The sequence below is a fragment of the Macaca mulatta genome, chromosome 14 (genome assembly GCF_049350105.2).
Source record: "Macaca mulatta isolate MMU2019108-1 chromosome 14, T2T-MMU8v2.0, whole genome shotgun sequence".
Taxonomy (NCBI): Eukaryota; Metazoa; Chordata; class Mammalia; order Primates; family Cercopithecidae; genus Macaca; species Macaca mulatta.
The window spans coordinates 54,820,268-54,848,071 of NC_133419.1; the positions used below are offsets into that span (position 1 = coordinate 54,820,268).

Sequence of the window (27,804 nt, forward strand, 5' to 3'; positions counted from 1 at the left end):
TAAAGTGGGATCCTTGGACCAAGTGCATAAGAATCACCCAAGGGTCTTCACTAAAATGCAGATTTCTGGGTCCATTTCAGATCCATAGAATTAGAATTTCTGAAAGAGGAGCCCAAGGAGCTTCAAAACTGGGGGTTCTAATGCACATTGAAGTTGGAGAAACAGCACTGAAGAGTTTGGTCGGTTCCTTCTATACCATATACTTGCAATTCTAGTAGTTACTGCCATGTGGCTTTGCAGGGGACGGGGGTTGTGTGGGGAGCCTGCACCTCCACGTGGACAGGTGTGGACACTTGAGAGAAAGCTTGGCTACTACCTAAGACAGCCTGCTCTGGTTTCATTTACGAAAAACAATTATTGATGAGGGTAGCAGACTTCATGCGCTACACCCCTGTTAGTGATCTCTCTTACAACAACTACACAGAAAAAACAGGACTTCCTCAGAACCACATGCCTGAGGAAGGGATGGAGGCTCAGTGGGCCAGGCTCAGTGGAGAACGTCTGCCACTGCTGCACCACTGATCTGTGGCCAGGAGCTGAGCATAAGGACTGTGTTTGCCAGGAGGGCTTGAGGCCATAGGCCTTGGAGCTCCAATCCCTAGTGCTCTCTACCATGAATACTGAATGTTTTCTAGATGGCTAATGATGGCCAAAACTAGGGTTCCGGGATTTATCAAACAAAAATAGAGGATGACTAGTTAAATTTGAATTTCAGATAAATAACAGTCTTTTAGTACAAGTATGTCCCATGTTTATCTGAAATCCAAATTTAAATGGGTGTCCTGTAATTTATCTAGCAACTTTACCTAGGGTTTCTCTGTGCCGCTCTAACCACAGAAGGGGCTGAAGTCCCCATGTAGCTTGCCGCCAGCTTGGAGTTCCATGACCCTGGTCTTGGGCGGGTCCTATACCCAAGGCAGGTGAAGAGTGTGTATGGACAGGGTGTGGATTTCCTGGGCAGGGGCAGGAAGCTCATTCGTGCTGATCTAGCTCTATGAGATGCTGGCAGTGTGTTAAACACTTGACTAATATCTCATTTAATCCCCTGACTACCCAGTGAGTTAGGCATTATCATTATTATTCCCACTTTAGAGATGAGGAGACTGAGGCTCCACGATGTTAAGACCACAGGCTGTTAAGTGGAGGAGCAGGGTTGACACCCCTGGGGCCTGTGCCAAGTCTGGTAAGTCTGGGAGTAGCTGAATCTCCCAGGCCATTCTCTCTGGCAATCCCAAGAGTTTAACGCAGTGGAAGCAGCCCCTGCCCCCAAATCCCCAGGACAGGAACCATTCCCAGTTTCTTTTGGCGCTGGCCCAGGGTCTTCTCCAGGCTCACATGCTTGCTGGAGGCTCCAGGCGGGTGGCGAGATCTGCAGGGTCCCTTTGTCCCCGTCCAGCCAGGACAGTGTCCAGTGGCATGAGTTGCCATGGGGACTGCCATCTGCTGTGTGGATACCCATCGGAAGGGCCCAGGGTGAGCGACTGCCCCAAAGGCCCAGCCTGCCCTGAACCCTGAGGCCAGCTGGTCGGCTTTCCCTGCCATTATGCCCCGAGCCAGGCCGGAGGGGGCTCCCAGAGGAGCTCTCGGCTCTAAGTCCCAGCCCCTCTCAGAGGAGGCGTGCGGCCGAGGTTCTACAGCCAGAGGCTTCTCGGCTCCGAGCTCCGGAGCCAGATGTAACATTGACCTTAAATGGTAAAAGCTCCCCAGAGTGAAGGGAGGCTGGCCAGAGGAGGAAAGGAGAATAACTCAGTTTTAGGTAAGCCTCCCCTATATCCTAGAATAACCTGCCTCTTCGGCTGGGAAGCAGAGGGAATCTTCTCCTCCTTAAAGGTACAGGGTGCTGGGATGGGGGCGCTAAACTTTAACTTTCCAGGGGAGCTGGCTTTCTTGGGTGGCATTTCAGCTGAGTATCTTTATTGTTGCTGTCTTAAGTTTTAAATCAGAAGTGAATCTTGCCAGTCCTAACTTAACTAGATTGTGCTCCTTTTGCTTGCTGTTGGAAAGTGTGCACAGCTCAGGGTGAAAATGTGGGTCGTGACAGGCGATTGCAACCCGTAGCTTTCCTGTGGGCCCGTTTGTGGCAACAATGGGGTCTTCAGCTTAGGCAAGTCTGCTAGGCAGGGCTTTCTCCCCTCTGTGCTTCCCATGTCTCTCTCTCTCTGTCCCCCTACGCCCCTCTGCCTTGAACCTGGGCGGCATGACCTGTCTAGATCCTTAACCCTGCCCCTATTTCTGTCCCTGCCCTTCCCATCCTATGTTCTGGTCACAGCCCCTGTTTTTATCTCTGTCCCTGTCTCCTCTTTTGTCTCCAGCTTCCCCTGGCCTGTGCAGTTCCCCGCTCCCTAGAGGGGGTGTATGTGCCCGGCTCATGCCTGGCCCTGCTCTCCTCCAGGGCTCCGAGTTGAAGCGATTCCTAGAGTGAGCAGCATTTGGACTGGCTTTTTCCAGAGGAAAAGCCAGTGGAAGCCAGAGGCCAGAGAGAGGCCCAGCTGTCTTGCTCCCTCCTGCCCAGGAAACAGTTGTAAAGGCTATAGAGGCTCTGCAGTTTGAGTAAACAGCAGCCCGGGGTCTGGGACCCCTGGCCAGCGCTCCAGCCTCCCAGAACTCAGCAGCTGTTGTTTCCTAACACTTTTCAGGCTGCTCGCCGGGGTGGCGCAGGGAAGTAAAGCTGGTCTGAGCAGGGTCTTTTGCAGGGAAAAGGAGGAAGCTTCCCGGGACTGTGAGGCTGGGGGGTCCAAAGGAGTCAGGACTTGCCAACGATTGTGTTGCCCCCACAGAGGGACAATGACATGCTAGTGAGGCAGGTGGAGTTGCCCATCCCCCTGCACTCCCCTACCCCAACACTTCTATGGGGGAGGGAACTCAGGTTAAGTCACTTGCCTAAGGTCATTCTACCAAGATGGAGTGGTGCTAGGACTCAAACCCAGGTCTGTATGACTCTAACTCCAGTGCCCGTGCCTCTCAACACAGCCGTGAATGCCAGGGTATGATCCTACTTCCAACTGTGTCTTGCAATTTTTGACCTAATGGAGAAAACCATTGTCATTATCATGTTTGTGCCATCAATGATTCCATTGTGTGTGTGTGTGTGTGTGTGTGTGTGTGTGTGTTTGTGCGCGCGCGCGCATGCATGTTTGGTGGGTGGCTGTTTATGTTCACAGCAGATGTACCTATCTTTATGCTTGGAGGTAAGGGAGGCATTCCTGTGTCCTTTATCATCTTGGAAGGATAACCATGTGCTAGCTGCTACGACATGATTGGTTATCCCCATAAATGTGTTTCCGCAAGAAAATAAACACATGGTTCTTACTGTGTATTGAACACTGTTCCCCTTCCCATACAGTAACTCATGACTCCCACAGCTCTACAAAGCAGGAGTCATTCTTTCCACCCTGGTTTTGTAGAGGACACTTTAGCACAGAGAGGCTGCACAGCTGGTGCTCGGCCCCAGGTTGTGGTCTCCGCAGGCTCTTGACCTCCATGGTCAGCTCCCCTCTGCTTGGGACCTCGTGTCAGAGTGCAGCGGGGGAATCACTGGCCCCCTTGCAACACGGTGCATCTGAGGCTTTCCACAAGGGACTTTGCATGCCCCTCACAGAATGCCATGAGGGGTGTGTCTTTACCTCACTGCTCCAGGTGAGGACACTGGGGCTAGGGGATGTTAAATGACTCGTCCAAGCTCACCCAGCCACCAAGTGACAAAACAGGGAATTTAAATAGTATCTTGGGTAGGGAAGTTACGGCCATGTGAAACTTACTTGAAACTGAATCCCTGGGAGGCTGAGAGGGCTCATGGTTTGGGGATGAGGAGTTCTGTGGGTCTGTGTAAGGAAGCTAGGTTCCTTGCCCGATGGGCTGAACTATACATGATGGGTCCTCAGCTTTCTAAAAAGCCCTGCGTCTCTCCTCTAAGCCTTTGTAACAGAGGTGGGCAGAAGCACCCCACACCTCCTGGAGGAGCAGACTGAGCCCTGCAAGGGCAGAGACCTTATCCTGTTCCTCACCCGCTATGTGTCTAGCACCAAGAATGATGCTGGGAGCACACAAAGTACTCAGGTTCAACCACGTTTCTGTGAACACATGGACACAATGCTCATAAAGTGGGTTCTGGTTATACAGGGCCCCAGGGTGATTTTGTACATGTGCCTGATGATCAGATTCATCTAGTTTGACTTGAGAGAATACAATGTCGGGGCCTGAAGTTACCCACCTCTCTCCCCCTGCCTCCTCTCCTGGGTCACTTCACAGAGCCTGGACTGCCCCTCAGCCACTTTCTCTGGGGCTTATTATCAGCAGAGGAATTCTGTTTGCTGACTGAGTAGATGCAGAGGCCTGGGTAGATAGGGAGAAGAGAGCTTGGGGTCCCTAGACTCTGGCCCTGCCCCTGCCCCTTGGGGAGCTGAGTCAGAAGAGGGAGATGGAGAGCTGAGTTCTCAGATAGTGATACAAAAGGAAAGAGGGGAGAAAACTGGTATTAACTGAGCTCCTACTTTGTGCCAGGATCTGTGCTAGATCTGTTATTTAATTTAAGCCTCATGTTAGAGATGAGGAGAGAAGCATACAGCCAGTAGGTGGTAGACTCCAGCTCAAGCCACCTTGGTCCGAAGTGGGTACTTCCTGCATTAGATGTCACCTTGCCTCCAGTTAGTAACTTAGGTCCTGGGGCAGTTATTGAGTGTCACAGTCCAAATCATGGGAAAATCATGAATAGAGGGAAAGGGGATATCATGTTAGTCCTGTGGACCTTGGAGGCTAGACTCTGAGTTCAGGTGACAGTCCAGGGAAGCCTCATCAATGGGCCTTCAAATTCAGAGTCTTAGCAGAGGCAGCCCATGCCCGTGACCCTGGACAAGCCCTGCCTTCTCTGCAAGGACTTTCTCCAGGGGAGGTGGAAAGCAGAGGACAGTTGTTCAGACAGGAAACTTGTTTTTTTTTTGGAGACAGAGTCTCGCTCTGTCACCCAGACTGGAGTGCAGTGGTGTAACCACCACCTCCCAGGTTCAATCGATTCTCATTCCTCAGCCTCCCAAGTAGCTGGGTCTTACAGGGAGTACCACCATGCCTGGCTAATTTTTACATTTTTAGTAAAGTTGGAGTTTTGCCATGTTGCCCAGGCTGGTCTTGAACTCCTGATCTCAAGTGATCAGCCCACCTCAGCCTCCCAAAGTCTGGGATTATAGGCATGAGCCACTGCACCTGGCCAGACTGAAAACTTTTCCTAGCAGGGAACAGATGTAAAAAAAGTCTGCTAAGGCTGGGCTTAATCAGCTCTGGTTACTTTCTTCCTATTACTTTTTTATTTGTAATTTGTAATTTTTATTCAGTTTTTTCTAGTAAAAAAAGTAATGCATGTTCTTTGCCAGACTTTCTTGGAAAATACAGAAATGGATATAAATAAGAAATTCAGAAATAAATATAAAGAAATAAAAAAACCCTCTAGAATCCCATTCCTCAGTGATAAGTATTGTTTATATTATGGTGTGTTTCTTTCTTTACATTTCTCTATATTTTGTAAAACTAGGGTCTTAGTGTATATATTATTTTTTAGTCTGCTTTTTACAACTGAGCATTCTAATATAATCCTTTTTTCCATACCATTGAAGATTCTCCAAAACATGATTTTTCAATGGTTTTATAACATAGAGTCATTTTAGCAGTGCAGCAATTTAATCACCGTTCCTCTTCTTGGCATTTACAAATGTAATTTTTCTTTGGGGACTTTCTCAGTAGCACATGTGACGTGACGGCTTTTCCATAGATTTATAGCATTTGGAGACTTAGCTCTCAGAGGTGGGTTTGTGTGGTGTGGGCTTGCTCTGCAAGATGATTGTATGTGGGATACGGACCCAGCCTTAAACACACAACATCACATTGTAAGAACATTATTCCTTCTTAAGTTCTTTTTATTCCTTTAAATGAAGGAGAGAAAGCCTCTATTTGAGGTAGGGTGACCAACCGTCCAGGGCCACCCAGGAATGAGAGTTGCTGCAGGACCTTCAGTGCTAAAATTGGCACAGGTCCTGGACAAATCCAAAAGGTTGATCACCCTCATTTAAGCCTCATATGCCTTCAACATCTTTCTGTTTGTTTCCTTTCTTGACAAAATGAGAGCAGGCCTTACCTAAGGTTTAATAACTGTTTTCATTTTATTTATTTTTATAACTCTATTTGTGGTAAGTGGTATTGCTTTATCCATTTAAGGTAGGAATATGAAGTTTCCCTTTTAAATAAAAGTAATGACAATGGTAGCTAACACTTGTTGAGTGTGTGCCATGTGCTAGGCACTTTCCTAATGCTTTACCTGCAGTCGCTCATTTAGTCCTCACAGCAACCCTCTGAAGTAGTTACTGTCATTGTCCTCCTTATACAGATCAGGAAACTGGGGCACAGAGAGGGTAAGAAACGTGCCTAACAATACAAAGTTAGTAAATGGCCAAGTGGGGTTTCAGTCTTCATTTTCTGGCCCATTGCTCCTTAAATGAAAGAATATTAAGTAAATAAATGCATAAGTGAAACACAGACATGGCAAAAATTGTGAGCATGGTGTATGAATGAGTCAGGTCATTCCACCACAGCTTGGTGGAAATCGGGTTGTATGAACTGGGTGGAATCCCGGTATTGGTGAGTGCAGGGTGTTGGGGAAGTTGAGTCGTCCCAGCAAAACCAACAGGAATTTAGGAACCAATGGGCTCAGTGAGAGAGGCTGGGAGGGATGAGACTATACACTGCACACAGCCTGGCTCTAGGGGTGGGATGTGGTTCCCAGAGTGGCCACCAGGGAAGGGACACAGAGAGGAGTTCTGTGGCTGACAAGCCAATCAAGAGGGTGTTTCCAGAGACCCCAAGGTTGCTGGCTCATCAGAAGGAGAAGAAAGCCTGAAGACGTCCACGACTTTGCTCATACAGGTGTGGTGAAAATAACCCTGGACCCTGAGTCAGGAGGTGGACTCAGTGTTGGCCAGCTCTTCTCTTATTATCAGAGTGGGGAGATGACATCTTGTAATGGAGGCAGCACAGTGTCCCTATGGAAAGTGCGGACCCTGGAGCGACCGTGTGGCTCCGCCACTGACCAGCTGTATCCCTTGAGCTGCACCTAATCTGTTGGAGCCTCAGTTTCCTCTCCTGTAATATGGGTTCAGTATCCCTTATCCAAAATGCTTGGGACCAGAGGTGTTTCAGATTTCACTTTTTTTTTTTTTGGATTTCGGAATATTTGCATCATATTTACCCAGTTCAGCGTCCCAATTCCAAAAATCCAAAATCTGAGATGCTCCAATGAGCATTTCCTTTGAATGTCTCGTCAGTGCCCAGACAGTCTTGGATTTTGGAGCATTTTAGATTTCAGATTTTTCAGGTTTGGGATGCTCGCCCAGTAATGATAGTGTCCATTTTGCAAAGTTAAATCGCTTAGCCCAGTGTCTATTCTTAGCGCTCAGTATACGTTAGCTCTTATTATTTCTAGCCCCTGTTTGTTCCCCTCCAGAGATTCCAGCAAGAAGACTTCTGTACTGGGTTTGAGGCTCTGACCATGCACAATCCTGGGTCCTATTCTCAACTCCAAAAACACCCCAAGTAGAGTGGTGGACTTACTCTCAAGAGGATTGGGCATCTGTATCTGGTGAAGTCTTTAAGGAGGCCCAATAAATAACACCTCCTCCTTCACTGAAGCTCTAAGGCTTGTTGGGAATTCAGAGACTAATATCACCCTTATGACTGATGAAGCTGGTATTGGAGAATGTGGTTTGGATCAACAGGCAAGTAGGTTTTCTAATACTGTATTGAATAGATTTATCCCCCAGCCCTATGGGATGCTCACTGGGGAAAGTAGGGCCCTTTAAATATTAAAGCTTGGAGAAACAGAGCAGAAAGTGTGTCCCCTGAAAGCAGCTAATTCCCTAGAGAAACAGAAGAGGGAGGGCTGAGCTCTTCATGCAGACATTTCTCAGAACTCACCATCAGATAGCCATTCTCCAGGCATGGAAGAGCCTGGCACTGAACTCTGGGGTACCACAGTGAGGGCCTGGCTAAAGCCCACTTGCAAGGCTGGTCTCTCATGGGCACCTGGTGAGACTTGTGCCCTGCCCTAGTGAGAGACAGGCAGGGCCAAGGCTGCAGGAGTTGCCACATGGTCCCATGGGTACCCCCTCTCCTCCCTTTTCCAGTTGATCAATCCTCACCTTTTCTCCAGAGATGCCTGGTGGGGAACTTGTTTAATGCAGAGACCTTCCTTAGACAAGGCAAGCATCTGACTAGAAGTATCTGTGGGGATGAATTTTCCTTTTTTCACAGAAGTTTCATTTAGGCAACTCCAGACAGGGAGCAAGTGATCACTTAACTCCTTTCTTCTGGGTTACTTCTTACAGGTAGATGAGAAAATATATGGGAAAGGAACTACAATTGTTTGAGCAAGTTTGTATGTGCCAGGCACATTTTATACAATATCTCATTAAATCTGTACTTTAGCCATGTGAACAAACTGATTCAAGGAGGATAGTAACTAGTATGAGAAGAATGAGAGTCTAACCAAAACCATCAGACCACCACGCCCCATCTCTTTCCATCTCTCTGTGGCCTATAGGCCCGGCTGCGGGACAGAGTGATAATGCCTGACCCTTCGTTCCTGCCCCTATAAGACCCTGGAGGTCCCAGTGCTGCTGCTCAGAGCTGAGGTCCAGAGCTATTGGGGCAGGACACTGGAGCAGCTTCCCCACTAGGCTTGCTCTTTTTTGCACCTCTCTTGGTTTCTTTCAGTATGTAACGATCTTTATCAGGTCTCCTAATCTTGTTTATGAACAAGTTCCTTCCTCTATTTAGAAGGAAAAATACAAATTTAGAATCATAAGCTTTTTACTGGCAAGAAATGCCATGTCCTACATTGTGTGTCTTGAGTCGCTTTCTATGGCTCACCAAGATTTGTGCCCTAAAAGTCTATAAATGTTGCCAAGGTCACCCAGTCTGTTCAAATCCCAGCCCCACAACTTACTGTTTGACTTGGGCAAATGATCTAACCTCTGAGTCCCCTTACCTATGATACGGATTGCTAGATCTAAAGTACTTATACCTGAATAAGTACCCAATAAGTAATTATTATTATGGAGCCCAGATTAATATTGAACACACGGGTCTCCTCTATTTTGGATACCCCCAAATGGTCAGGTTTCCCCAAGGACTCTCTTGTTATATTTTCGACTTGTATGGGTATGGTAGAAAGAATGTTAGAAAGAATGTAATGTCTTCCTGGGCTTCTTACCTAAGACATCTTTCTTGTTTCCCACCTGAGATCTAACTGGTCCCTGATGTAGGTTGCAAGGCAATGATGATAAGGCTAGGTGTCAAGAAAAACCAGGCTAGTTGGATTCTAAGAGGCTTCCCCAAGGAGCATCACCTTGGGGCTGTTCTAGAGTCCTGGACCTATCCCTAAGCCTGGTTAGTGACCTGGAATTGGTTAGTTGATTGCTTATGCAGAGACCGACTCACAATAATCAAACTCACAAGAGACTGAAGTATGCAATTTTTTTTTTTTTTCAAGAGAGGCAGGGTCTCACTCTGACCCCCAGGCTGGAGTGCAGTGGTATAGTCACAGCTGACTTGCAGCCTTGACCTCCTTGGCTCAAGTGATCCTCCCACCTCAGCCTCCAAAGTAGCTAGGACTACAGGCATATACTACCTCACTTGACTTATGTTTTAAACATTTTGTTTTTAGAGACAGGGTCTTGCTATGTTGCCAATGCTGGTCTCAAACTCCTAAAGCACTGAGATTACTAAAGTATACAATTCTTTTAATTTTTTTTTTTTGAGACGGAATCTTGCTGTGCCACTCAGGCTGTAGTACAGTGGTGTGATCTCGGCTCACTGAAACCTCTGCTTCCCAAGTAGCTGGGATTACAAGCGTGTGCCACCACGCCCAGCTAATTTTTTGTATTTTTACTAGAGACAGGGTTTCACCATGTTGGCCAGGCTGGTCTCGAACTCCTAACCTCAAGTAATCCACCTGCCTCAGCCTCCTTTCAAAGTGCTGGGATTACAGATGTGAGCCACTGCACCCAGCCAAGTATACAATGCTGAATGTCTATGTGCCGATATATAATGGGAGAGAAGCCCTTTCCAATGAGGGGAAGGCAGAAAGTTCTGAGGGGTGGGTCACCTAGGCTGTGATGCGGCCTGATGAGCCACCTCTGCCTGCAGCAGAGAGACTTCCCCAGAGCTCAGGAAGGGCCTCTTTCCTCTGGGAAGTTTGGACAAGCCTTTCTCTTTGCTGTAGAAAAATGCTCTATACAATGGTGGTTATTATGTGATATTTACATAGTCTGTTCCAGCACACAAGAAATTGCAGATCCCACCTATATATTGGTTAAAGTTCTTTGATTGCCAGGTCTCAGAAACCTATGTTGGCTCACTTAAGAGAAAGTGGGATTTATTATAAGGTATTTGAGAAAATCAGAGGAAAAGGTAGGTAGACAGCAATGCCTCAGGAAGGCAGGACCCAGGGCAGCTTTCGGGTCCCAGCAGTAGGAACTTGCCAGCCTTTTCTCTACAGGAGTGGTCTTCAGGTATTTTGGATGTTGCATCTTATTAGTTTAGAGAAAATTTTTTTAGCACGCACCTCCAATTTATGTATATTTCTTTATTATAAATCATATTCATGAGCTATTGTACTAATGTTTTACTTTATAAAACATATAAAAATAGAATTTTTTAAAGAATAAGAAAGATGAAATAATATTTTGAAAATCATGCTTTTTTTTTTTAAACAGTGTCAATGACTTTTCTGCTTTCTCTAAATAAGTGTTCTTTAGTCATGACTCTATGTGCTTCTTCAAGGGGAAAGAGAAGAAAATCATGTTACCAGAAGCCAGTGAGCTCAACAGCCAGGGAAGAGGGTCCATCTAGAATGAGCTGTAGCTAAGGAGAGGCACAGTCACTGTCAGAGATGTGGTGCTGGAGCAAGGAAGGAAAGGCCCAGGCCTCTCTCTCCTCCCATCCCCTACTGGTCCATTGGCCAAACTCAGCCAGCAAGCAAAAGAGCCCAGGTTATACATTCCATAGGTGTCATCCTGAAGCACACAGCAGAGAACCAGGGGGCAGAGCAGAGAGAAAGGGAAGGAGGGCAGAGGAAAACCAACTCAGATACCTCATGTGGAAGAGGGACATCCTTACTTCCTGAATTATTATATTAAATTTTCAGTTTCATCCACTAGTTTGTAAAAAAGTTTTTGAGAGTTACTTTTAGCTTTATTGGTAGAAGTATTTTCATTGTACTTTTTTTTTTTTTTTTTTTTTTTTGCATAAGCCTTTGAAGCCGCATACCCATTTTATGATAGTAGGTTTGGTTAAAACTAGATAAATATGTTTTATTAACCTACTTACATGGGCACCCACAAACTGTGTCACCCTTCAGGGAAAGCAAATGGATACATGAGGGTGCTACATCAGTTCCGTAACATTGTAGAACTCCCCGTGAGCCCTTATAACAGCTCACAAACTGGACGTAACAGTGGCCTTTCAATACATGAACCAGCACCATTGCCAACCTGTTTATTAAATATTAAGAAGTGTACTTTGTTACTATTTTTAATTAAAAATTGAAGGTTTTTATTTTAAATTTCCTTCCTATATCCCACCAAATCATCCTGCATTCCCTGGATGACATACTCTACTCTGAAGACCACTGCCCAGGCCACAGGCCCAGTTTGACTAGGTTCCAGAAGCTCCTGGTCTCTAGTTCTTGAGAGAAATAATCTGATAAGTCCAGCTTTGATCAGGATCAATCAGTCATGGCCAGGGGACAGGATTGTGGGGTATAAATGTGGTCATGGGGAAGCCATCCGTCATATACAGGGGTTCGTACTAAAGAAGGGAAAATTGCTTAAAGTAAAAGTGTCTTCGAAGAATGTCAACACCTACTTATTTAAAGTTGTCTTTCTGTCCTGCCTTCTAGAGATGTCTGTTAAGCCTCCCAACTCTGCAACCCCATATACAGAGAATTTCTTGGGTTACTTCCATAGGTAACTAATCATGTCCATTGGGTATAGGGTTTTTTTTTTTTAACCTTTTTAATACATTGGAGGGCAGCCCCATTTCCTTGTGGTTATCTCCATGTATAGCCAACATTCCTAACAGGTCTGGGGTTCACAGACCTTATCAGACTTAGAGGAAGACTATTTCTCAGGCCAGCTGGGCCCAGAAAGGAAAAAAAAAGATATGGTTGGTTATAGACATCAAGGATCTGTTGCATTAGACCTGAAAACATTTGGCAAGTTGTCCCTATATCACGATTCCTATAGTTTATAAAGCACAAAAGTTGCTTAGGCATATGAACAAAGAGAGCCTGACTTTTTAGAGTCCCAGAGGGGAAGATTCCATTTGCTGAATCTCCAGAGACTTGTTTCACATGTCAAGAACAATAATAATGTGCTTATTTCTGTAACACCTGTGATTTATTGAGCACCAGCTAAATACTATGTTAAGTTCTTTACGTACATTATCCCATATTTTTGCAGCATCCTATGATACAGGTTATAATAATAACTCTATGTTACTGATGAGAAAATGGAGGCTTTGTGAGGCTGAGTAGTCCACTCAGGATTACACAGCTAGAAAGTGGCAGAGCCAAGGCCATATTGCCCTTGGTGCAAAGTGCATGCAGCCCATCAACAGATAGAAACTCATATGTGGAGTTTATCAGGCTGGGAGAGAGTAGAGCTGGGACAATAAGATGTCAAAAAGGGTTAGATCGTTATGGGTTTATAGAAAGGTACTAAGGAAAGCTAGCACCATGGCAAGTTTGCAGCAGGCGTTTGGTAGGGACATTAAGTGAATGAACAAATGCGCGCATGAATGAAACCGCTCAGGTTTAAGGGCAGTTAAGGTCTTCCAGCATCCATCCCTGGTGCCACTTCCTAGGCTGAAATGAAGACAGCGTATAAGCAGTGGTCCTGAGTTGTAGACCTGGTTCTGCCTTCAACTCATGTTGTGCTCTTGAGCAAATCAAATCTTCTTTCCAAGTTCTCATTTTCCTCATCTGTGAACCATTCACCCCCGAAGGCCCAGTGATTCACCCCAATAGTTGCTTAATGGAGCCTGTCCCAGAGTAATAATTGTGCTGGGCACTGTCCGTGACAAGCAGGAGGACTGCAGGTGTGTTTGAAGAGTCAACTGTTATTGTTTGCTTTCTACAATCCCATTCAAGTCGTTTGGTGACAGTTAGAACTGGCATCGGGTCCAAAGTTAATGGAAGGTTGTGTTTTTTGTTTTTTTTTTAATTTACTGCTAAAGGGAATGTCTATTTATTCTCCTTTTTATTAACAAGGCTCTTGACTCATGCGTTAGATATTTACTGCTCAGATTGGAAACGATGGTCCAGGCAGCCACTAGAACCTGGCCCCTCTCCTCTCACACTGTAGGGCCAGCTTCTCCAAAGTCTCCAGCTCTGGGAGCAGATGACTATGCCCTACAGGAGTAGTGGGTGGTGACAAAAGGACAGGATTTCTGTTCCTTGGAAGGGATGAAACTCATAGGCACCAGAATTTGAGGGGCCTCCAGAAGGCATTGGGCACCCCCTAAGAGCTCCCTAAGTAGATGAGACCTGGTGAACTTGAAAAGACCCAGGAAAATGGATCAAGCAGCTAACTAACATCTGCATAGCACTTTCTCCTCCCACTGGAACTCACTGACCCTCCCTGAGGACCATGAAACCATGCTATCTGTGTAATCTTTCATTGATTATCTGGATTTTACAGTTTTATGCATCATAGGTAACATAACCCCTCTCACTGCCCCCTCCAACCCGCCCGGCCCCAAGGACCTTATTAAGACTTTTGTGAGCCCTATGTCACGAAAGGCATTGTTCTAAGAAGTTTATATTACTTAATTCACACGATTATTATTATCCATGTTTTACAAGTGAGGAAACTGAGGCATAGAGAGCTGAAGCAGCTTGCCCAAGGTCACATGGCAGGGCTGGGATATGAACCCAGGCAGCACAGCTCCAGGGCCAATGGACAAAATTACTGTCCCCTCTCACCTCTGGACACCCTCTAACCTGAGAGGGTTTAGGGCATTTCTGAGTGGCTATTTCTTTCTCCTTCCTTTCTTTTCCTTCCTTTCCTTCCTTTTCTTTCTTCTTTCTTCTCTCTCTCTCTCTCTCTCTTTCTTTCTTTCTCAGTTTCATTCTTGTTGCCTAGGCTGGAGTGCAGCGGTGTAATCTCTGCTCACTGCAACTTCCATCTCCTGGGTTCAACTGATTCTCCTGCTTCAACCTCCTGAGTACCTGGGATTACAGGCATGCGCCACCATGCCTGGCCAATTTTTGTATTTTTAGTAGAGGCAGGATTTCACCATGTTGGCCAGGCCAGTCTCAAACTCCTGACCTCAGGTGATCCGCCTGCCTGGGCCTCCCAAAGTGTTGGGATTACAGGTGTGAGCCAGTATGCCTGGCCCAGAGTGGAGTTTTAAAGAGGACACTTTGAGATACTCCCTGGAAAAACATTTCGTGGTCAAATAAATTTGGGAAATATATCCTTTCCCACCCCTCTTGGAGATTATACTGCACATTTGCTTCTTAAAGGCTCTGAGATGTCCTGCAAGACAGAAACCTATCTCCTGCTGATATTTCCAAATATAATGAAACACATAACCTTTCTTTTCAGAGCTCCTGACAACGTCGCCCAGAACTGGAGTTGTATAGAACTCTATACAACTTTGGGAAAAGTGGCTAGTGGTATCCCTACTTGGGTGGACACAGGATGGATCACATGGCATCTAGAGAGTTCTCGCTGCTTGCAGAACTGCTAAGAAAGGCTCTCAGTGAGCCAGGTCAGCTCACAAAGCTTCTGCCTGAGAGACAGACAGTGGGCCAGAGTGGGGAAGGCATGGCTCTGAAGGCTTCAATCCCTGTTTGGCCACCCATTAGCTCTGTAACTCTGGAGGTCACAGCATCACATTGAACCTCAGTTTCCTTATCTGCAAAGTAGCATCCACCTCATAGGGCAGTTGGGGGATTGAATGAGTAAATATGCCTAAAGCACTAAGCACCAGATCTGTGGTTGCCAGGGTCTGGGGGGAAGGGGAACAGGGAGTGACTGCTTTATGGGTACAGAGTTTCCATTTGGGATGATGAAAGTGTTCTGGAACTAGATAAGGGAGGTAGGTGCACAACATTGCGAATGTACTTAATGCCACTGAATCGTATGCTTTTAAAAAGCTCTACGCCTCTGATGGATAGAATGTTGTTATTGTTATCATTGCCTGTTTTTCTTATTTCTACAGTCCCCTGGTCTCATGTAGAACTAGGACACTAAGATTGGAAGCTTCCAAGGAGCAGGATAGACAACTTCACCATGTCAGGCTGAAGGACCTTGTGCCTCTTTTCTACTCCAAAGAGGTCAGGGGATCCCTCGGTCCAAGGATAGTTTCCTCCTGAGAAAGGGAAGGGGATACTCTTGGGTTGACCTTGGGTTGAACAAAAGAACAGGGAGGAAATTTAGAGAGCTGAGGTTGAGCTTGTGGGGCACACTCAGATTTAGACTCATAGCAGCATCAAAAGGGAACATTAACCTGGGATTGCAGAAGGTGACAGAAGACCCAGAAAAGGTAAACACTGGTCTATTTGGTACAGGCAGAATCTGCCCCAGGAAAAAAGCTTCGATTATAAATGAGGTGCCAACTGGTAGAGTGTGTGCAGAGGTCTGTGCCAACATCGACCAGTCGCCTACCAAGAGGGCATTTCTAAACAATGGTGGGTCTGAGAATACATTTCAGAAGGTGGGTATTTTACAAAGACTTTGGGAAAAAAGGCAAACTGAGAGAGGGCTACTGTGGTGGCGTGGAAAGGGCAGTGGGCTGGGGTCAGTCTCAGCTGGGCTCCTAATGGCCGTGTGGCCTTGCCGCATCACTTCATCCTCTGAATCTGTCAGCCTCCGCATCTAAAATACAGACATAATAGTTTCCTTCTTATCGTATTTCTGTGAGGAACAAATTAAATCATATGTCTGAAATGTCTTAGACAAAGGAAAGCTCTAAACAGCAAGAGGTCAGTATTAAAAACTAAGAACATCCTTTAAGGATTGCCATTGGGAGATGACAAGATGAAATCCCTTCCTTCTGAGAAGCTTGGGCTCTCTCAGGGTGAAGGCAGTTAAATAGACCCACTATGTTGGTGAGGCTTGGGGAGAGCAAGGATAAGCAGCTTCCTGGTAAATGTAAAATTTCCATATGACCCAGAAATTCCAGTCCTAGGTATATATGCAAAAGAATTGAAAACAGGTGTTCAAACAAAAGTTGTATAACAATGTAACAGCACTATTCACAATAGCCAAAAGGAGGAAACAACCCAAATGCCTATCACGTGATGAATGAATAAACAAAATCTGGGATGGATGGATAGATAGATAGATAGATAGATAGATAGATAAGATAAGATTAAGATAAGATAAGATAAGATAGACAGATAGATAAGATAAGATAGACAGATAGATAGATAGATATGATGGAATGTTATTCAGCCATAAAAAGGAATGAAGTATGGATTCATGCTACCATGTGGACAAACCTCAAAAACATCTAAGTGAAAGAAGCTAGACAGAAAAAGTCACATATTGTATGGTTCCATTCATATAACTATCCAAAACCAGTTAAAGCCACAGAGATAGAAAGCAGATTCGTGGTTGGCAGGACCTGTGGGAAAGGGGGAACAGGAAGTGACTGCTTCCTGGGTACAGAGTTTCCATTTGCGATATTGAAAAAGTTCTAGAACTAGGTAGGGGTGATAGGTGCACAACATTGTGAATGTACTTAATGCCACTGAATTGTACACTTTAAAATGGTTAAAATGATAAATTTTATGTCACACATATTTTATCATAATATTTTTTTTAAAAAAGAAGCTTACTGGTGAAGAGGAAACGTGACCCAAAGTTTAGGCACCCCTCTCCTACAGTATGGTTAAGGGGAGGTGACAGGGTAGTCAGGGTTTGTCAGCTGGAAGCCAAAGTCTTGTGTCAGAAAATTCACGGAGGGTCTAGAGTGAGCAAATCTTGTGCAAGTGTCCCAGGGGATCCTGAAAGGAGTAAGACATGCTCCCTGCTCTCAAAAAAATGTATAAATTACTCTCACATCATAACCACCAAGAGGTACTATAGTATGTACAAGGGAGACATTGATTCAGGAGAAGGAGACATTGACTCAGTCTGGGGCCATCCATGAAGCCTTCTTGGAAGAGAAGGTAGTTGTGGATCTGCCAGGTAGGTAAGAAGGAAGTGAGGAACTTCCTGGGAAAGGGATAGGGTTGGGAGAGTGGAGGGAGCATTTCAGAGTGGGGAAGAGGTTGGCATGAGTGGGGCACAGAGTATGCATGGACCCAGAGGGGAAGGTCATGGGAGAGATGCGCAAAGGGAATTACGGTCAGATGTGGAGCTTTGCAGGTGGATCTGAGGAAGTTGGGACATGATCTCCAGGCAGTGGGGAGTCAAGGCATCTTTTAAACCTGTGTTTGAGAACAGTCAGTGCAGTAAAAGACTGAAGAACGAGAGACTGAGGATGGAGAGATGAGCTGTGGCATTGTCTCTGCAGAGGCCAAGGAGCACCCCCGCCCCAGAGCAATGGCCGTGAGAAGGGTGAACCTCCAAACATATTGAGTTTTGCATTTGCCAGGATTCTGGTTTGCCTGGAGTAGAAACGGATTCAAATTAGATTAGCAAATTAGCAGAATGTTCTGGATCGTATCATTGAGAGTTCTAGGGCAATTTTGGACATGGCTGGGTCCATGGCCTCATTCCCTCTCTCTCTCGGCTCTCCTTGGTATTAGAAGTATTCTTAGGTGACTTCTCCTGCATGGTGGCATTGTGGCACCTGCAGTTCCCAGCCTATCCTTTCAGCAATGCTTGCAGCAAGAACTCCTCCAACAGTTCCAACAGAAGCCACCGAACTGAATGTATTGACCTGGTCTGAGTCATGTGCTCATTCCTCAATTACAACCCAGAGCTGGGAGCATGGGATATTCTGTGGGGCCAGTCCAGTGTTATAGCTCCAATTCCACAGTGGGGTCGACCACCCGCATCCCAAGCACAAGTGTGATGAATATGCTGCTGTTACCAGAAGAAGGGGGACTGGGGGCCACATGGGCAAAAATGCAGCTGTCCCCGCAAAGTACTGACTTTGTGCTGAGTCATTTACACATCTCATGTCATCCTCTCAACCACTCTGAGGTGGAAACTGTTTTCTCCCACTGCATAGGAATAAGCCAAGGTGTAGATTAACTTATCCTCCTTCTCACCCCTCCATCACTTTCTCTGTTCTGCTCTTCTGGAATCTCTTAGGGAGGCAAAGTGAAGCCACTAAGAGGCAGTACGAGCATCACAGCTAAGAACCTGAGAACTAAAGCACATGATCATAAAGATCAAATCACGATTCTCTAGGCAGAGAGATACCCAAAGTGCATTGAAATCAAGAAGCCCATGCAGTGGTTACAGATCCTGGCCATTTAGTTGTTTGGGAGGCCAGCCTCCATGAGGCAGGGGAGAGGCTTGTTCCTTCCTCACTCCTGTCCATAAATAAGGCAGCTGAGAATCATGGTTGATCAGTGTGCAGAAGAATGCAGGGTGTGAATCTCTAGGCATGGGAGTGTAACCTGGGCGAAGGTGGCCATTCCAGAGCATTCATTGCTGACAAACTTAGTAAAGACTGCAGCTTCCCACTCTCAGGAAGGCGCTACATAAGAGGATGAAGGGGCATTTGTCAGTCAGGAAAGAGGGCGAAAAGGGTGTTTCCTGCATAGAGCACAGGATGTGCAAAGGCACTGAGGTAGGCCTAGAGTGACAAGTCTTCATGATGATGAAATTCCCTGAGATTTCAAAATAATTTTATCAGAGAAAGACAAGCCACTGTGGAAATGGCTCCCTGTGGCATCAGCAGCAGACCAGACGCTCAGGGTTCCTCAGGTGACTCTGCTTCCCCAGTCATCATTATTAGGAATTAAGTCCCAACTCAATGATAGAGAGCCACCCAGGCTACTTCTGCAAGGAGCCATTTCTGCCCTTGCAAGTCATTTGCAGTGTTAAAGTTCTTGGACCTGGTAACAACAAGTGGCAGGCATAAATTAGCATTTCCTCTTTGGGAGGCAGAGCACGTGACACAGTAGAGGGGAATCGGGCAGGAGCCAACGGACCCAGGAGAGCTTAACAGTGGCCCAGATCCCACTTGGGGTCTGACAAAGGCACTCTGGGTGAATGGGGACATTTTAGAAATGCTGACATTCCCAGGGGACTGGCCCAGCCCAGGGTGGTAAGCAATTTTAGATGCTCTGGCTACTATTTTTGGAGCCTGAATCACATTAATTCACTGCTGCTCCAAATGGTGCACAGCCAGGGAGGCCTTCAGGGAGCCCAAGGGCTGTTTCCCAGCCCAGTACTGGTGCAGCTTGTCCAGAATCCACAGGGCGGTGCCCACTCCTTTCTGCTCCGGGTCACTCTGCATTTCCTATTCGTGTGGCAGTACACGGTGTCCAAAGCCCCCAACATCTTCTCCAAAGGGAATCCTTCATATGAGGGGATGAACCCTCATCTTAGGATAAGACTTGAGGCTATTTCAGGAATATTGTGCAGCTTGGATTCTTGCTAAATCTGGAGTTAGAAGAAGAGGGACCCGGGCAAGAGATATCCAAAAACGTCCCTGACCTTCCCTCCTCAGAGTAGGCTGAATCTGAGTCAGGCAGGGAACTGACACTGTGCAGGGAGCAGTCACGTTTCTGTGGAGCTTTAATTCCCTTTCATGAGCCTGTCAGCAGCAGAGAAGCCACAAGACAGAGGAAGGGGCAACATGTGATACCTTTATTGGGCCAGGTCGCCAGGTCTGGATGGGATGAAAGGAGCGTGGAACAGAATGTGTTCTGGGAAGTTTCCAGCTGAAAGCCCAGAGGAGCAGTGTGCTTGTAGTAGGCCACATTCCTCTCTGTTTCCAAAGCCAGTCTCTCCCGATGAGAGGGAAAGAGTACTGGGAAGCTCTGGAGTGAGGGATGAGTCCTGTCCTTCAGCCTAATTTTTATAGCGACTTCAGGGTGAGAACTGAAAGGTGTCACCCCCATTCGTGCCCATACTTGTAAAAACCCGTTTATTTGAATGTCTTTGCAGCAGAACTCTAAATGCCTCAGATGAGGAGTGGCTCTCCCTACAAAAATGATTCTACCTTTGGGAATGTTGTGCATGTTGAGTGATGTGGGGTGTGTGTTGCATCTGTGCACTTCTGGAGCATCTTGAACTACTGCATCCCAGCTCTCGCTCTTTGTGCTTGCTTGCAAATTGCCTGCTTACTGCTATGTCTCTTACCTCTGAGCTCAGTGCCCTGGTCTACCTGGTTTACTACTGCACAGAGCTTGGCACTTGGTAGACGCTCTGTAAATATCTGTTAAATGGAAGAACAGATGAGTAATCTGCACATTCATCCCAATGAGTCTGTCTTTCTTTTGGGGTGTAGTCTTGTCTCCATGTTTCTGTCTCTCTGAGCCCGTGTCCCTGCCCCTTCATCTCTATTTCTCTTAATCTTCTTGTTGTTGCCTCCTCCTTCATTTCACCTCACACAAGCCCATCCTAGACACATAATCTATCTCTTTTCCTCAACCTGTTTTCTTACATTATGTACACTCAGCAATTTCAGAGATGGAAGGCACCTTATAAATCACCGAGCTTAATGTCTAATATTTATGTTTGAGGAATCTATGCCCAGAGAGGTCACAAGGCACTAAGGACCAAAGCTAGCTTCCTTCTCTCTTTTTTTTGTTTAATGGAAGTTAGAAAAAAATTTTAAACAGCTTTGTTAAAATATAACCCACATGCCATATGATTCACTTACTTAAAGTGTACAGTTCAATGGATTTTAGTATATTCAGAGAGTTATGCAGCCATCATCTCTGAATTTAGTATATTCAGAGAGTTATGCAGCTATCTAATTCCAGAATATTTTTTATCATCCAAAAAGAAACCCCATACTTATTAACAGTCACGTCTCATTTCCCCATCCTCCCAGCCCTAAGCAACCATTAATTTACTTTCTGTCTCTATAGCTTTCTCTATTATGGGCATTTTATATAAATAAAATAATATGTGTGGCCTTTTGTGACTGGCTTCTTTCACTTACCATAATATTTTCAAGTTCATCCTTTCATTCATTTTAAGTTTCATACTTTAGCATGAAACTTAAAACATATCATTACTTCATTCATTTTCTTTGAGACAGAGTTTCACTCCGTCACCCAGGCTGGAGTGCAAGTGGCATGATCTCAGCTCACTGCAACCTTCGCCTCCTGGGTTAAAGCAATTCTCGTGCCTCAGCCTCCTGAGTAGCTGGAATTACAGGCGCGCAGCACCAAGCCCAGCTAATTTTTGTATTTTTAGTAGAGACGGGGTTTTACCATGTTGGCCAGGCTGATCTCAAACTCCTGACCTCAAGTGATTCGCCCACCTCAGCCTCCTAAGTGCTGGGATTACAAGCATGAGCCACCGAGTCTGGCTCTTCATTCCTTTTTATGACTGAATAGATTCTATTGTAGGAATATACCACATTTTATTCATCCATTAATTACTTTATGGACATTGAGTTTGTTTCCATGTTTTGGCTATTATACATAGTGCTACTATGAACATTGTGTACGTGTTTTTATGTAGATATACATTTTCATTTCTCTTGGGTACATATCTAGGAGAATTGGTAGATCATGCGGTAATCCTATGTTTAACCTTTTGAGGAACTGCTAAGCTATTTTCCAAGGTGGTTACACCATTTTACATTTCTACCAGCAATATATAAGGGTTCTGGTTTCTTCACATCCTAGTCGACACTTGCTGTTACTTGTCTTTTTTATTTTAGCCACCCTAATGGGTGTAAAGTGGTATCTCATTACTGTTTTGATTTGTATTTCCCTGATGGTTGATGATGTGGAACATCTGTTCACGTGCTTATTGGCCATTTGCATATGTTCTTTGGAGATATGTGCATTCAAATACTTTGCCTATTTTTAAATTGTATTACTTATCTTTTTATTATTGTGTAATAAGAGTTCTTTATTCTGGATACCAGTCCTTTATTAGATATGCTATTTGCACATTTTTTTCAATTCTGTGGGTTGTCTTTTTACTTTTTTGATAGCATCACTTTCAATACAGAAGTTTTTTATTGTGATGAAGTCCAATTTATTTACTTTTTCTTTTGTTGCCTGCACTTATGGTGTTGTATCTAAGAAGGCATTGTCTAACCCAAGGACACCAAGATTTACTCACATGCTTTCATCTAAGAATTCTATAGTTATATCTCTCCCAGTTAGATGTTTTGAGTTAATTTTTGTGTATGGTATAGGAAGGGGTTCAACTTTACTCTTTTACATGTGGTTATCCAGTTGTTCCAGAACCATTTGTTGAAAAGACTATTCTTTCTCCATTGAATTGTCTCGGCATCCTTGTTGAAATCAATTAACCATAAATGTAAGGGCTTATTCATGAACTCTCAAGTCTGTTCCATTGATGTGTATGATGTGTATGTCTCTTCTTGTATAGTGTAGAGTATCATACTATATTACAATAGTTTTATAGTAAGTTTTGAAATTGCAATGTGTAGATAATTCAATTTTTTCTTCTTTTTAAAGATTGTTTTGATTATTGTTGGTTCCTTGTGCTTCCATATGAAATTGGAATGAGATGGCATTCCAACAATTTAGGGCTTTAATTTCTTTCAAAAATATTTCATATCTCTGAAAGTAAAAGTTTTGCATTTATTTTGTTAAGTATATTTCTGGTTTTTGTTGTTGTTATTTGTTTGTTGTTGTTGTCGTTGTTGTTGTTTTTAAGACAGAGTCTCACCATGTCACCCAGGCTGGAGTGCAGTGGTGTGATCTTGGCTCACTGAAACCTCCACCTCCTGGGTTCAAGTGATTCTCTTGCCTCAGCCTCCAGAGTAGCTGGGACTACAGGTGTGCGCCATCATTGCCCTGCTAATTTTTGTATTTTTAGTTTAGATGAGGTTTTGCCATGATGGCCAAGCTGGTCTCAAACTCCTGGCCTCAGGTGATCCACTCACCTTGGCCTCCCAAAGTGCTGGTATTACAGGTGTGAGCTACCACACCCGGCCAGCCGTTGGGTGTATTCCTAAGTATTTATGCTTTTGATGCTATTTTGAATGGAATTGCTTTATTAATTTCATTTTTTGATTGGTCATTGCTAGTGTATAGAAATATAATTAATTGTACTATATCAATCATATATCCTGCAGCCTTACTGACCTCATTTATTAGTCCTAATAGTTTTTTAAGTGGATTACTCAGGATTTTGTATATATAAGATCATATCACCTGCAAATAGAGATAATTTTACTTCTTCAAAGGTAGAATTCTTGGGACCTAGTCTAGAGAATTTTTATTTTATTAGAAAGTTTCTGAAAGGAGTTTTGTGGTTGGCCTGGAAAAATACTAAAGCAATTATTCTCCAAAATGTATTGATCGCAACTTCAAAGATTAAGTGTTTGAAACAGACTTGAATTTAAATCTGATATGGCTGAGAGATTCTATCAATAGCTATATTAGTTTGTCAGGGCTACTGTATTAAAATATCACAAGCCAGGTGGCTTCAACAATGGAAATTTATTTTCTAACAGTTCTAGGGAAGTCCCAGGTCAAGGTATCAGCAGGCCTGGTTTCTTCTGTGGCCTCCATCCTTGCTTATAGATGGCCACCTTCTCTCTGTGTCCTCATATGGTCTTTCTTCTGTATAGGCACATCCTTGGTGCCTCTGCATCCCAATTTCCTCTTCTTATAAGGACACCAGTCAGACTGGATTAGAGTCTATTCTAATGACCTCATTTAAACTTAATCCCCTATTTAAAGGCCCAGTCTCCAAATACAGTCACATTATTATGTATTGGGGGTTAGGATTTTGACATAAGAACTAGGAGGAGGATTGGGGGGCACAATTAAGCCCATAACAATAACCTTCTTAGTTTTCCTTTGAGAGATCTGATTTCTGGTTAGTTGCAACTAGTGAAGACAGGATTTGTTAAATAACTCATTCTCCATGACCACCAAATAACAGTGACCTATGGCCAGAATGAGAAAGCACTGCCTATTTCCACTGAGCTAAAGGATCCTTGTGCATGGTTTTGCATGATCCTAGAACTCATTTTAGTTAAGGACTACTCTAAAGCCACGTCAGGGAGGGTGGATGACCAGCCATTAGACTCAGACATGCACATAACACCTAGAATTTTGATTTACACTGCCAGCTTTAAAATACTTCCAGATCCTGTTGTGTGAACACTATGGTGACATAGTTGTATGAGGAGTCCCTCTATGAAGTGAGCTTTATAAAGTTCTAAAATGCAATATCTCGCTTTAATTTTGTTCTCTGTTGGGCTAAGGGTTAGTTTTGGAAGCTCAAGATGTAGCTACTCCTTTCTCTGCAATTCTTGCAATAGCCAAAAACAAGATGCTGCTGATCTCAATTTGTTATGTCAGTAGGAACTGAAAAGCAAGATTCCCATCCCTGTTATCCGGACTGAGCAGTCATCCCACCTCAGCTAGTGGAGCTATCTATCTCCCTCTTTCCTCCGCTCTCTTTTTCAGCATTTATTTTTAACTCGCTTGGCCTCTGAGTGTTTTTATTGCCATCTGGCCACAAGCCCTTTTAGGAAGCAGGCAGTTATAAATCACCTGCTGGGAAATCAATAAAAGTCAGTTCAATCCACAGTTACACCGATTTGCCCCCAGATAACCAGGATCCTGCAGGCTCAGTATTTTATCCCATGGGGGTGTCTGCAAGGAGGGTGAAGGGTAAGCGGGGGAACTACTTTCTGAAAGAGGGGGCGGGTTTTTGCTCCCAAAGGCTCAAGGAAGGGATGGACTTGGGCTCTTATCCATGTGCTTTTCATCTGGCCTTGGGGGAGAGCTGAGTGTTTCCATTTCATCCAGCACAGAGTTTTCCACACCAGGGCATTTTCTTATCTTCTGAAGATCTACTTCAGGGCTAAAGCATCTTCTTTAAGTCTCAAGAAAAGGCAGTAGAAATGAGTCGCTGTATTTGCTGGGGAGGACAGGGAATGTGTTACTGCAGCATGGAAAAGGGAAGACTCTCTATCAAGCTGCATGTTGCCAGGCCACTGTTTTCACTCACCATGAGTTGGTTCATCCCTCTGGCTGGAACTCCAGGGAGTCAAGCCTGAAAGTTGTTATACAGAAGCTGAAAGCTAGGCCCAGAGAGGCGGGTGACTGGCCCAAGGTCACAGAGTAGTTTCATAACCAGCTCACAAAGAAACGGTCTCACTGCTTGGAAATCCTAGTTCTCTTCTCCAAAGGAGCTTTGGTCAGGAAATGCAAATTCATGGGTAGTCAAAACTAAACAACACATAAATCTCCAGAGAAAAAATACCAATCCATTAGGTCATTTATTAAAAATGGGTCCACCAAATTGCCCCCTAAGGACCATGGGGACCATTAGACCATCCATTTGTACACTCTTGGATAATGGGAATATACTAACCTTTGAAAAGCCAATTTCCTAGAAGGAGTTCTTCCTCCCCTCTCTATCAGGAGAAATATTACAGCTGCAAAGCACAGAGTGCTGGGTTTTGGGTGGTGGGAGGCAGTGAGACTGTGGGATCCTGAAGCCAGGAACGAGGCAGGCTCAGAGCCAGGTCTGCTGGCACTTGCACTTACCCCATCTTCCCACCAGGGCTTTCAGGAGATGTGTGTACTTAAACTGGGTTAAAAAATTATTCACTGGCCGGGTGCGGTGGCTCAAGCCTGTAATCCCAGCACTTTGGGAGGCCAAGGCGGGTGGATCACGAGGTCAGGAGATCGAGACTATCCTGGCTAACAAGGTGAAACCCCGTCTCTACTAAAAATACAAAAAACTAGCCGGGCGTGGTGGCGGGCACCTGTAGTCCCAGCTACTTGGGAGGCTGAGGCGGGAGAATGGCGTGAACCCGGGAGGCGGAGCTTGCAGTGAGCCGAGATCACGCCACTGCACTCCAGCCTGGGAGACACAGCAAGACTCCGTCTCAAAAAAAAAAAAAAAAAAAAAAATTATTCACTTTAATTTAACATATACCAAGCCCTAATTATGTACCAAATGTTAGAGATACAAAGATAAGAAAGACTTAGTTTTAAAGGACGAATAGGAGTCTGCCATGAAGATCTTTGAGTGTCTCTCAGTCAAATGGAGGAGACCAAACTAAAAACAAATAATTGCAATTATGTTAGAGCAGGGTTGGCTAACTTTTCTGAAAAAAAAAAGCAGCTAGTAAATATTTCGGCTTTGTAGGTCAGACAGTGTCTGCCTCAACTACTCAATTGCCCTCATAGCATGAAAACAGCCATAGACAATATACAAATGAATGGTTGTGGCTGTATTTTGAAAAAATTTTATTTACAAAAACCATTAGTTGGTCAGATTTGGCCCAAAGGCCATAGTTTGTTGAACTCTGTAATAGAGGAATGCCATCATAATATAGGAATAATAATAATAAAAGCTACCATTTTGTTAGTTATTTTGTGCTAGACCCTGTACTAGACACTGTATATCGAATTTACATATATTTACATACTTTTCAAATTTGAATATTTTTCATAATAGTTTGTGAGGACATTGAAATTCAAGAGCCAAAGTCATAGAGCTAGAAAGTGGCAAATAGAAGGTTAAAGTCTATGTTTCCAACTAAACAATTTAAAATGCTAAAAGGAAATAGGGCAGAGGGTTTAATCTGGTGAGGATCATGAGGTGGCTCCTGAAGGGTGAGTAGGGTCTTTCATGGAGACAGATGGGGGGGATGGGCTTCTAGGCAGAGGGAGGGACACTGAGGTTTGATGGCACATGGAATATTCTGGAAACTGAGCATTAGGTGAGGCTGGGGTGCAGGATCCCTTGGTGCTAGTGGCTAGAGAAAAAAACAGAGAGGTTTGGCAGTCTCAGAGCAGAAAGTTTTGCGTGAGTGCCCAGGAACCCACACTTCATCTGTGGACCAGGGTTTCTCCAGCTCTGGTCTTTGGATCAGATTCTCCTTAGGGGCTTTTAGCCATACAGATTTCCGGGCCCTATTCCCAGATATTCTGATTCAGTAGATCTGGGAAGGGCCTAGGAATCTTCGTTTTATCAAGCACCTCAGATGCTTCTAGTAAGCAGCCAGATTTGGGAGTCAGCACACAGAGGGCCACTGAAGTGTTTGACTTGAAGGAGGCCTGCAACCACAGCTATGTTTTAGAATTCCAGCTGTGTGGAAGATGGATTACTTCATAGGAGAACCACCCTCCACCCACCCCAGGAGTTGATTTTCTGGTTATCAGCTTTTCTCATCTGGACATGCAGAATGAACAGGGCTGCAGGATGGCTAGATTTTGATGAGTAGGAAATTGGGAGGTAACTGAGGCAGTAAGAGGATATCAGGAAAGCATTAAGTAGCTGCTCCCTCCCTCCTGTCCTGGGGCCCCTGCCCAACTTGGGCCTTCCAGTGCTGACCTGCAGGCTGAGCAGCAGCTCTGCTGCTGCTCCCAACCAGTCCCAACCACAAAGCCTGCCAGCCATACCCCAGCCAGCATTCCAGCCCAGGGCCCTAGAGGGCCTTTGCTTTTCCCAAACTCTGCCAACCCTAGAGGAAGGGCCTGTGTAGGGGATCCAGAAGATCAGAGGAAAAGAGATGAAAGGCCAAGAGAACAATGTTCCAGGCCTTTGGGGCTTCTAGGATCCAGGGTGACTCCAAATTAGGTGCTTAAAAAAAAAAAAAAAAAAAAAATTCTGTTCTATAAATGTATGTTGTCATATTGAAAGTATCTACATTCCT

At 44.8% G+C, this 27,804-nt stretch overlaps 1 protein-coding gene across 47 annotated transcripts in view; it reads left to right on the top strand.

Moving 5' to 3' along the window:
* Positions 1 to 1,282: 1,282 nt before the first annotated feature.
* IRAG1 (inositol 1,4,5-triphosphate receptor associated 1) overlaps positions 1,283 to 27,804 on the top strand; it is a 125,609-nt gene continuing 99,087 nt past the window's right edge. For 20 of the 47 annotated variants that reach the window (XM_077963368.1, XM_077963371.1, XM_015114867.3 and 17 more), the window contains exon 1: positions 1,480 to 1,756. Coding sequence is in view for 28 of the 47 variants with exons in the window: in XM_015114867.3 (XP_014970353.3) it covers positions 1,690 to 1,756 (67 nt within the window). In the remaining 19 variants the exon portion in view is untranslated. The other 27 variants (XM_077963369.1, XM_015114870.3, XM_077963353.1 and 24 more) reach the window with 8 other exon arrangements.